At 40.6% G+C, this 12181-nt stretch overlaps 1 protein-coding gene across 1 annotated transcript; it reads left to right on the top strand.

The window, feature by feature from the left end:
- Positions 1 to 8831: 8831 nt before the first annotated feature.
- Positions 8832 to 11920, top strand: LOC127003722 (uncharacterized). Its single transcript, XM_050870675.1, has 4 exons — positions 8832 to 9095; positions 9237 to 9567; positions 9885 to 10019; positions 10429 to 11920. Exons 1-4 carry the CDS (start codon positions 8918 to 8920, stop codon positions 11291 to 11293), a joined length of 1509 nt encoding a protein of 502 aa, XP_050726632.1. The 5' UTR covers positions 8832 to 8917; the 3' UTR covers positions 11294 to 11920.
- The last annotated feature ends 261 nt before the right edge of the window (positions 11921 to 12181 follow it).

The following is a 12181-nucleotide window of genomic DNA, read 5'->3' as shown; positions in this document are numbered from 1 at the left end:
GGCTAGGTTCATTACAAACAATTACACTCGAACGCCTGGAATCACAACACGGATCAAACAACAGATAAACATGGACCCTCTTCACATACACAGACAAGCACACAGACTTACACTTATGTACAAGATCACAAACACTCACATTGACATTGACCCACAAACATACCTACACAACGCAAACAGTCAACGTACTCGTAACACACATCCATAAATACCAAACATATCATACTAACACTGACGCATACAAGCACTCATACTTTCCACGCACCATACGTGGCTGGAACAGCCTCCCTCAACAGATTTTAGACTGCGAAACAATAGACTCATTTAAAAAACAAATACATACTCACTTGTCACCACAACACACCAACACTAACAATTACACTTGATTCACTTCCCTCCCTTGCACACTCAGCTCCCCCGACCCCCCAACAGCCAACAAATATGCATGTTATGCACCATACAGGTGCCCTGCGCATTATTATCCAGATCCAGATCCAGACTATCTGGCAATGGTACCTGGAGATGCCAGATTTTCTTGTGACAGTGACACTCTTTACCGGGTAGGGGGCCACCACGACACGAGGCAGCGCTTGTGTTGAAATTTTAGTCATGTGCAGTGTGTATAGATCATTCTTTTATAATTAAATTTGCTGTGTACTCTAAAACCTATATCTAATGCTAAAAAATCATAAATAAGTTTATCATGATGAACTTCGTTACGTTTACAAAGGAGATGGGGCTCTCGTTAAGTTAACCACGCTGTGACGTCATAGTTTAGCTTCTTGGATGCCATTAACGAATGTTTACATCGGTATCTCAGTTAGCGAGGTCGTTAACGCTTCTTGGATCTAGGCCCAGGTTTAGTAGCATCGGCGCGGGATTGGCGGAACCCCTTCACTCGCCTCATTTGCCTGCCTCAAACAGTCAGACGGTCACCCCGCAACGGGGCACACTGCCAGGGCTGCCTAAATGTACGGCAATTAAGGTAAAGCTAACCTTGCTGAGTCAACTAGACCTCACGAGGCGTCTCCTCCCTCGCCCCTTGTCGAAACTCATGGGGGGGGGATTGCTCCCTCTTGCACAAGGGAGCACGGGCCTTTTCCAAAGGCGGCCCGTAGCAGGGAGCCGACGGACCGACTCTATCGGCGATCGAAATCTAGCTGACCAAGTCGGTCTGTCGATGAGAACTGGCGTGTCTCTGAACTCATGGGGGTGGGTGTTAACACTTGGATTAACCATGCACTGCTGCCTCGCTGCGACGTATAGGGTTAATATGCGCTTCCGTGGTGCAGTGGTCAGCACGTCTGGCTATGGATCTATGACACCTTTTTTCAGGTCGCCACTGGTTACTTTCTTTTTCCTTCCCTTCTATGGTGGAAAAATGTGTAGTGTTTTTTTTTTCTTAACATTTGATATTGCCTTTTAGCTGCTGGAATTGTTGCATAAAAAAAATTAATGCACAGGTATCGGTATCGGTCAAATATTGGGGTATCGGTATCGGTCAAAATTTTGGTATCAGTACATCCCTAAGTCTGGTACTCTTTCTGGGATGAATTTGAGGTCTTAATCCACAAGAGGGAAGACCTAACCAACATAGAAAAATTAACATGTCTAATGGGACATTTGAAAAAGTCTACATATGTCTTGCTTTCAGAACCATTCTTAGAGGTAAAAAATTATGAGGCAGCTCTGCAGATATTGAGAAACAACTATGGAGACAAAGATCAAATAATTCAAAAACTCTAATATAAATTAATAGACTTACCTCAACCACAATACAACTATAGGGCCTTAAACAATTTCAGGGTAGCCCTTAGTTGTATATCAAGAGCCTTGAAAGTACATAAACTGGCCTGTAATACGGACTGGGTTTTCAGTCATACATCGCAAATTGCCTAGTCAACTTTGTGATCAGTTATACCAAATATATGGTAAGAATTACTACACCTGTCAAGAAATTGAAGAGGGCTTGTAAATGCGATGACCACTTATTTGTGTAGTGCCATGGTGGCTGGCTGATACCACTGCCTTGTATGCACACAGAAGTTAACATATCGTGCCGTGAATATTACAATACGAGTAACACAAATACCCTATCCTTATACATTTATGGTAGAGCAAGCACACACCTGCAACACGTCGTTATCATAATCTCTACTCTGTTCCCCCCTAATTCTTTGACTATTTGAATTCTAAAGTGGAGCACATCTTGACCCACTCTCCCTTCACTGAAATCTCCATCCTAGGAGATTTCAATGTTCACCACCAGCTTTGGCTTTCATCCTCTCTCACTGACCATCCTGGTGAACAAGCCTACAACTTTGCTATCCTCAACGACCTAGAGTAGTTGGTCCAGCACCCTACACGTATTCCTGACCGTCTTGGAGACCGGCCCAACATTCTAGACCTCTTCCTTACCTCAAACCCTTCTGCTTATTCTGTCAAACTGTTCTCTCCATTGGGCTCCTCCGATCACAATCTTATTTCTGCATCCTGTCCTATCACCCCTGTACACCCTCTGGACCCACCGAAGAGGCGATGCTTCTGGCATTTTGCTTCAGCTCGGTGGGACGACCTGAGGATGTACTTTTCCGATTTCCCGTGGAATGATTATTGCTTCCAGGATAGAGACCCCTCTGTGTGTGCTCAGCGCATCACAGAGGTGATTGTCTCTCTACTCCTCACGCTAAAAAGCCTTGGTTTAATCACACTTGTTCTCGTGCTGTCAATGATAGAGAGGCAGCTCACAAAAGGTACCAGAGCCTTCAAACTAATGCTAATTATGAACTTTACATTTCTGCCTGAAATCGTGCCAGATCTATTCTCCGACTAACCAAAAATTCTTTCATTAATAGAAAATGCCAAAACCTTGCTTTCTCTAACTCTTCCCGTGACTTCTGGCATCTAGCCAAAAACATCTCTTCCAACTTCACTTCTTCATCTTTCCCTCCACTCCTCAGTCCTGACGGCAACACTGCCGTCTCATCTATCTCTAAGGCTGAACTCTTCTCTCAAACTTTTTCTAAAAACTCCACTCTGAACGATTCTGGGCATATTCCTCCTACTCATCCCCCCTCTGACTCCTTTATGCCTGTTATAAAGATTCTTCAAAATGATGTTTTCTATGCCCTCTCTGGCCTCAAACCTCAGAAGGCTTATGGACCTGATGGAGTGCCTCCTATTGTTCTTAAAAACTGTGCCTCCGTACTGTCACCCTGCCTGGTCAAACTCTTTCGCCTCTGCCTGTCAACATCTACCTTTCCTTCTTGCTGGAAGTATGCCTTCATACAGCCTGTGCCTAAGAAGGGTGACCGCTCCAATCCCTCAAACTACCGTCATATAGCTTTACTTTCTTGTCTATCTAAAGCTTTTGAATCAATCCTTAACCGGAAGATTCAAAAGCACCTTTCCACTTCTGACCTTCTATCTGATCGCCAGTATGAGTTCCGAAAGGGGCGTTCTACTGGTGATCTCCTAGCCTTCCAGACTGACTCTTGGTCATCCTCTCTTAGCCGTTTCGGTGAAACCTTTGCTATTGCGCTGGACATATCAAAAGCTTTTGATAGGGTCTGGCACAAATCTTTGCTTTCCAAACTACCCTCCTACGGTTTCTATCCTTCTCTCTGTACCTCTATCTCCAGTTTCCTTTCTGACCGTTCTATTTCTGCCGTGGTAGACGGTCACTGTTCTTCCCCTAAATCTATTAACAGTGGTGTCCCACAGGGTTCTGTTCTATCTCCCACTCTTTTTCTGTTGTTCATTGATGATCTTCTTTCCAAAACGAACTGTCCAATCCATTCCTACACCGATAATTCCACTCTGCATTACTCAACTTCTTTTAATAGAAGACCCACCCTACAGGAACTTAACAACTCAAGGCTGGAGGCTGCAGAACGCTTAGCCTCAGACCTTACTATTATTTCCGATTGGGGCAAGAGGAACCTGGTGTCCTTCAACGCCTCAAAAACACAGTTTCTCCACCTATCCACTCGACACAATCTTCCAAACAACTATCCCCTATTCTTAGACAACACCCAGCTATCACCTTCCTCAACACTAAACATCCTCGGTCTATCCTTAACTCAAAATCTCAACTGGAAACTTCATATCTCATCTCTTACTAAATCAGCTTCCTCGAGGCTGGGCGTTCTGTACTGTCTCCGCCAGTTCTTCTCCCATGCACAGTTGCTGTCCATATACAAGGGCCTTGTCTGTCCTCGTATGGAGTATGCATCTCATGTGTGGGGGGGCTCCACTCACACAGCTCTTCTGGATAGAGTGGAGGCTAAGGCTCTTCGTCTCATCAGCTCTCCTCCTCATACTGATAGTCTTCTACCTCTTAAATTCCGCCGCAATGTTGCCTCTCTTTCTATCTTCTATCGATATTTCCACGCTGACTGCTCTTCTGAATTTGCTAACTGCATGCCTCCCGCTGCACTCGACTTTCTACTCATGCTCATCCCTATACTGTCCAAACCCCTTATGCAAGAGTTAACCAGCATCTTCACTCTTTCATCCCTCAGCTGGTAAACTCTGGAACAATCTTCCTTCATCTGTATTTCCTCCTGCCTACGACTTGAACTCTTTCAAGAGGAGGGTATCAGGACATCTCTCATCCCATATTTGATCTTGCTTTCGGCCACCTCTTTTGTTTCTTTTTTAGGAGCAGCGAGTAGCAGGCTTTTTTTTTATTATTGTTTTCTTTTTTTGTGTGCCCTTGAGCTGCCTCCTTTGTTGTAAAAAAAAAAAAAAAAAATGTTATAATCTACAGTCGTGTGAGTCAGGATATATACACTTAGATCATCAGTACATTGAGCATGGTACAATACATACCCAATAATGGGTACAATCAGGGTACCAGTCTCAATGTTGCATTGCTCCTTACAGACGTCTCACCAATGGTGTTACGCTACTTCCCCTTCTCATGGGGAAGCGTCCACTCCCTGACGTTGTCGTCCCCCTTCTCAGTTCCTTTCCCTGTCCTGAGGCGAGACCCACCCATGGCTTAGAGGTCTGACCCCAGGGTCACCACTTCCTCCGCCATCATTCATCACTGTCTTTTTTATCCTCTAATGCTACGATCTGCACTCTGTCATGCAAACACTGGCTCTAGGTAGACCAGCTCGTCCCTACATTTACTTCACTGCCTGAGTTACACCTTATTGTTAGTTCCGTTATTACTACTATCACATTACATTGCCTTGCATTGACATAACATTTCCTTTCATTATACACCCGATTACTATTCTCCCCATTACATGTATCATTCATCGTGGATGTCCCCTTCATATCATAAACACCAAATACTGCCCTCTAACCCGCCATCTCCGTATAATAGAGCAGATAGGTGAAATTTTCTGGAGAATTGTGCCTTTTATCATAAAAGAATGGGATTTGCCACATTGCAAGGGTATGATCTTGGAAATATATTTGGTTGTAGGGACTCTCAGGTTAGACCCATGTATGCCTTGTGAGGCATTTTGATAAAAAGATCATCCGAGTGTAGATGAGCGTGCCAATAATGTGCATGTTTTGGTTTCTTGACGCATGATAATGCTATGAAACTCATTAAGCATGTTAGATAATGAGATACATGTCCAGTGCAAAGTGATAATGGTTGGCATGTCATTTCCCATAATCTTTAAGGAAGGGTTCTAAAAGTAAAAGCTGATTTTATAGGTGTAATTTATAAGTGTCTAGTTCCATATCTTTTACATAAATCTGAATGTGTTATATATGATTTAAGAATGTCATCTTTTCTCAAACTTGTTATCAAGAGAAAAGTTGATTTTTTTTTTATTTTCAAATTTTAAGTGATTTGAAAAAAAAAACTTTGGCAATATTTTTTGGAAAATATGTATAAAATACTTCAAATGAAAATAAAGTATTTTTGCCTTGATAACAACCTGGAAAAAGAGTTGAAAAACTTGCCAGTTTTTTTAATTTTCAAAATCCTCCAATAAGTAGGCATTCTGGGCACTTTTATACTTAAAAAATATCAATTTACGGGAATCGCCGTTCAAAGAAATACAACACTATTTATGTCATAACTCGGGAAGTACAAGTCCTACATGCATCAAACTTTGGTCACTTATAATGCCTATAGGCCATGTTGTAACAAAAAAATGGTAACTCTAGCTTTATATTAAAGGAATTTGTAAACACACTGTTATAGGCCTTTGCCGGACTGGCAAGTGGATGGCCTCTTCCCCACCCTCCAATTATGTTCCTCACCATGGAAAATGGAAATTTCCTTACTAGGTGTCTGCTGATTTGCTTCTAATACTCAGTTCCAGCTTATCCATGCATACACTGACCCTACCAGTAAACTAACTACAAATATAGGCCTATCTAGAACATCTTTTTCAATAATAACATTTTCCTTCCTCGATGTAGGAAATGAAGATGTCACAGACACATCAGTAATTAGATTATTTCGTACTGTGAGCGGATTTACCTTATGTGGTGGATGTGGGGGGCGGGCAGCATATTCCTGAACCCAAGGTAAATCCATACAAGCCCCGCCCTCCGGTCGCATGGCTCCTCCCACGATCGTATTGCCAACACCTTGACCAAAAAAAACCTATGCCAGTATGTGCTTATGCCCATTTATAATGCATACATGCATGCATATGTATTTCTATACAACTATGTCTCTGTCATACGATGTGCAAGTGTCATTTAATATGTAAAAACACTATATTTATATGCCCGAATGCAAGAGCATCACATGAGAACACTGTTAGCTTTGGCCAGTTTGACTGTAATTCCGTCTCACATAAACGAGATTACCTTTTAGCTGAAATACGCTAATACTGTATTTAAAATAAAGGAAAGCATGCATATGCAAATTTTGTATCATGTTAATTTATGTACGTTCACTTTACACCCTTGGTTCAAGATATATGCCCTTCAAAGGATATTGTAATTTATAACAACATCAGGTTTTAGTAGCCCAATAACTGGCGCCAGACTTTTCAGACATGGAGCCAGCAGTTGGGCCAGACAACTTTACAACGAAGTCCCATGTGGTGGATGAAGAAGGAGTAATTGTGATCAGCGAAGACCGTGTGGTGGATGATACCTACCGTGTGGATGGCTTTGAGATCCACGATTTTGTGAAACAAAGGACTGTGTAACATTTAGGACAAATGTTAAAAGTGAAGAGGACTTTGAACGCTGGAAAAATGCATTTTTCCTAAAGAATAATGTGTGCTTCAATTCATTCAAGATGTTCTCTGTAGGAAAAATGAAATTATTTCGCCAACAACTGATGTGTCACCATGGCAAAGAGACCCACGCGGGCATCAAGAAGACCTACACAGGGTAAGTTACTAATTTAATCAGTAAGTCCTACGCTATGCTTTGTTATGTTTTCTAGTGTTCTAGTTAACTCCCTCGAGATTAGTAACATAAAATATATTAGGGAACAGCAAAGGGTCATCAAGGCCCAACAAGGTTGTCCTGTGTCAGTCACAGAGTGACTTCGTCATTACACTAATGTAATACATGCATTAACACTACAAAAATGTACAGTACAGCTCGCTAATGCAATATGAAAAGCCCGTGAACAGGGCTCAGTCCTTCACATAACTTATCTATCCATTTAGACATTTCACATTTAATACTACTCCCTGGTTCCTATCGCTCATCCTCTCACATATCCACTTAACTAATCCACCTCCTATCCCATGTAATCTCAGTTTGTGCACTAATCTCTTATGTGGTACTTTATCAAGAGCTTTGCTAAAATCTAAATGAGTAACATCTATGCTATTACCCTCTAACTGTTTGGTAATATACTCTATGAACAGAAGTAAATTAGTAAGACAAGATCTACCTTATCTAAATCCATGCTAAATTACTCAAATCAATATATACTTATTCAAATTATATCAAATGCTATTCTTAATAATAATCTTCTCTAATATATACCTTACATAGGTACTACACAGGTCAAACAGACAGACCTATTATTACTAGCATGGTCCTTCCTACCTTTTTTTTTTAATTGGTGTAACATTAGCTAACTTCCAGTCCTAAGGTATCTCTGCAAATCTCAGTGATCTATAAAAAATTAACCTAAGTGCCTCAGAAATAATATCTTCACCCTCCTTAAGTACTCTGGCATGTATCTCATATTATTGTGTTCTTCTTGCAAATTACTAATGCTTGTCTTTTTTCACTTCACAGTTGCAAGGTGTTCATGGATGCTACCATCCGGTTGGTTCATGCAAGATCTCCTGAAGATATAAGAAGTTTTCCATGCTTCATGAAGATTACTGGACAGCATAACCACCCCTTAGATACAGCTGATGTATTAAATCAGCTGAGAGTTTCTCCATGCACCAGAGAGATGTTTGAAAACTATTTCAGACAAGGTAAATGATAAAATGCATATTGATTTTTTATGCATAAGCAATGGAATTTGAAATTATTTGTTGTTCCTGATGCATGTTAATGTTGCTGTAATGAGGTGAACATATATCAACTGTTTTAATTTTACAAATAAGAAGAAATTGCATGAAGAAATTTTACATGCTGTGAAAGTATGCAATTGATTTTGTTATAATTTACATAAGTAAGTGTCAGGTACAATATACACATAACTGTGTATGTTGAGTTGAACATAACAATAGTATTATGCATACAGGTATGGCACCTGGACAAGCCTACAGGCACCATTTGCTGAAGATGGAACTCGACGAAGACTTGTACAATCAAGCCAAGAAATCAATAAATCCTTCTCCGAAGTCCGTCGAGTATATGTGGAGTACATGGAAGAAAAAGGAACATGGAGGACTGAATACGCGTCAATGTTTGATGCCATCAAGACATACGCTGAAAAAATCCGGACCTCATTATAAAGATACACAATGAAGGGAATCAATTTGCAGTTGTTTTGGTCACCCCATTCATGATGAGGGCACACAAGCTGTTGCAAGAAGCTGGAGAAGTTGTATTTGTTGATGCAACAAGTTGTGTTGATCAGGTCAACACAGCAGTGATACCACTTCTCTGTTCAGGACCAGCTGGGGCTGTACCATTGGCTGTCCTGTTCACCTCATCTCAAGATGAAGCAACACTAACAAAAGGTATTTAATGTAGGCCTATACTAGCTTGTTTCTTAATTCTCAATTAAAATGTGTATAAGTGTTTAAGTATTAGAAATCTGTTTTAGGTATTCAAGTGTCAAGGAAAGCAGCTAATATAATTTTGTACTTTATCCTTTGCAGGATTTGGTATGGTAAAGGAGGCGATTGGGGAGGATGGATTTTTTGGTCAAGGAGGTCCACAAAATTTCATGACAGACAACTGCAATGCAGAAAGAAATGCATTGGCAGCCATTTGGCCTAATTCAAAACAATACCTCTGCATTTTTCATGTTCTCCAACAAGTATGGCGCTGGCTTCTTGATTCTAAACATGGAATCAATAAGAATGATAGACAAGAATTGATGAGTGCAGTTAAACTACTTCTTCATGCCGAGTCAATTGACAGATTTGAAGATCAACTGGAGAAAGTTCAGCACCATCCTCTTCTTCAGAAATATCCCAATTTCAAGAGGTAATAATAGAATATATGTTTTAAATGTAAATCCTTCCAACGACACTAATACACCTGCCCCTAAGACTTCCCTTTGATTGAGGTCAGCCACACATCCAGCCACATAGGGTGTTCTGCATTCACACCTCACTCTATAATGCATAGCCTGAATAACAAAAGAGTAATTAAAATAAGAAAAATCTCATGACAATAGCCCTTCTACCAGTATATTTTTTTTTCTACCTGAAACATGGAACACATTGTTGACTTTTTTATCCTTTATCTTGTGAGGTGTCTGTAATTATTCACATAATAGTAATTTTAATTCAAAATTTCAGCTACCTAAACACCTTGGACCAAAGAAGAGAGGAGTGGGCAATTGCCTACAGAGCAGGTGCATTGTTGAGGGGTCACAACACTAATAACTATTGCGAATCAACAATGTGCATCATAAAGGATAATGTCCTTAATAGGTAAGGATTAAACTAAATTGAATTTGCTATTCTGTTACTGTTCTCTGAAAAATCATTTAGTAACTCTTCAAGTAAACAGCATTACTTAACCCATCATCCTTTTACCAGGCTCTCCAATAGAATCTTAAATTTTTATCCTGCAAAATCCATGAAAAATAATGTTCAAGAGCCCCTGAAATCCATACTTCTTCTTCTATTCAGCGTTATTAGCCCGTTTTTATACGGGGCGCTGTTTTTGATGAGTCCTCGACTCTCCAATGCTACTCGCCACTCCTCTGTCCTCTCCTCCATTTCTTGCTTAGTCTCACCAACCAAAACCACATCATCTGCATACATAATGTCCCATGGTACTACTCTTCTAACCCCCTCCGTCCCCTGAAATCCAAACTAATTCTTCTTTTTTTTTCAGATGTAAGGCATATAACACTGCACAACTTGTAATGTTTATGGCTGAAATCTTCAACTCCTTTATGAAACAACGGATAGTGGATGTAGCACTCAACAGAAGGCATACGAAGAGAATGAATGTCACCAAACTGCCTTTAGAAAGTGTTGTACCCTTGGGGAGTGGGTTGTACCGAGTGGGAAGTGAAACTAATCCAGGACAAATGTATGAGGTGGATCTAAATATTGGTATTTGCACGTGCACAAAAGGAAATACTGGTGCAGTCTGCAAACACCAAGCTGTATGTGCAGACAGTGCAAATCTAACAGTTCCTCAAATGCCTATGCTGAACAGTAATACCCGTCACCAGTTGGCAGTGTTGGCTCTAGGGCAGAAGGACGCCCCCAGTGAAAATTTCTTCAAGACACTGAAAGAAATTAAAAGTGATGAAGCTAGTAAAAGCAACATTGAAGCTGCAGTGAAGTTTGGAAAGAGTGAGGAAGCCTGTGAATTAAATTTTGAGGTCAAAGGGGATGCTGAAGAAATTTCTCCTAGCTGCAGTATGGAAACAGCATCGGTGTCATCTCAAACTAGCAGTGATCATGGGGGCTCTTCATCTTTAGCTGACAACATTCATGATGAGACCAATATTGCTGTAGCAGAGCTTTTAAAAACATCCAAAAAATTTGGTAATGAGGATTCAGTCTCAGCTCTTAAAATGTTCGTCCAGAGGCTAAGATCTGTTAAAACCTCAAATCAATTTAACAGCTTTCTTCACACTGTGGGTGTGGGTGTGTGTGTGCAAAAGGGAGCTAAACGTCCTCGAAACCTAGCGGAAAATGTTAGGAACAATGTGGCCAATGCCAAATCACATGGTAGTGGTCACTAAGTCATCCTTCTCCTGAATCTCATGCTCTTTATATTTCTGCCAGAAATCATGCCAAACCTGATCTCTAATTAGCCAAAAACTCCTTCATCAATAGAAAATATCAAAACCTGTTACCTTTCTTACTCCCCTCGTGATTTCTGGCATCTAGCCAAAAAAATCTCCAATTTCTCTTCTTCTTTCCGTCCTCTATTTCAACCCGATGGGTCCACATCAGTCACTTTCTATCTCTAAGGCTGAACTCTTTGCTCAAACCTTTGCCTAAAACTCAACTCTGGCTGATTCTGGTCTTGTTCCTCCTTCTCCACCCAACTCTGACTATTAAGATTCTTTGTAATTATGTTTTTCATACCCTCTGGATTTAATCTTCGGGAGACTTGCGGACCTGAAGGAGTCCTTCCTATTGTTCTCAAAAATTGTGCTTCTGAGCTCACACCCTGCCTGGTAAAACTTTTCCATTTCTGCCTACCTAAATCTACTTTTCCTTAATCCTGGAAGTTTTTACTCATACAGCTTGTTCCTAAGATGGGTGACTGCTTCACTTTGGGTGTGGCAATCTAAGTGGGCTTTTTTGTTTATCAATCAATTTCTTTTAGTTTTGCCCTTGGCCACCACACATGATGTAAAAAAAAAAAGTCAGTAACATTTGGTACTTCACTACAATGTACGCTAACCCATACGCTGCATCGCAACAAAATCCTTTTAAACACTAATTCCAGGCTCACACTGATATGCTTCCATTTTTTTGTACCATTGGTGACCAAATTGAATGGTATTACCACTGTAAATTAGGACTGTTAATTAAGTATAGCTATTCTGAAATTATGATGCTTGTTTTATTTGTTGCTTTAGAGTACATCGTCAACATAAGTTGAAGATGTAAGCAAATTA

The sequence above is a fragment of the Eriocheir sinensis genome, chromosome 26 (assembly GCF_024679095.1).
Source record: "Eriocheir sinensis breed Jianghai 21 chromosome 26, ASM2467909v1, whole genome shotgun sequence".
NCBI classification, from domain to species: domain Eukaryota; kingdom Metazoa; phylum Arthropoda; class Malacostraca; order Decapoda; family Varunidae; genus Eriocheir; species Eriocheir sinensis.
Note: the sequence above shows the minus strand (reverse complement) of the source record. Positions and strands in the feature narration are given on the sequence as shown.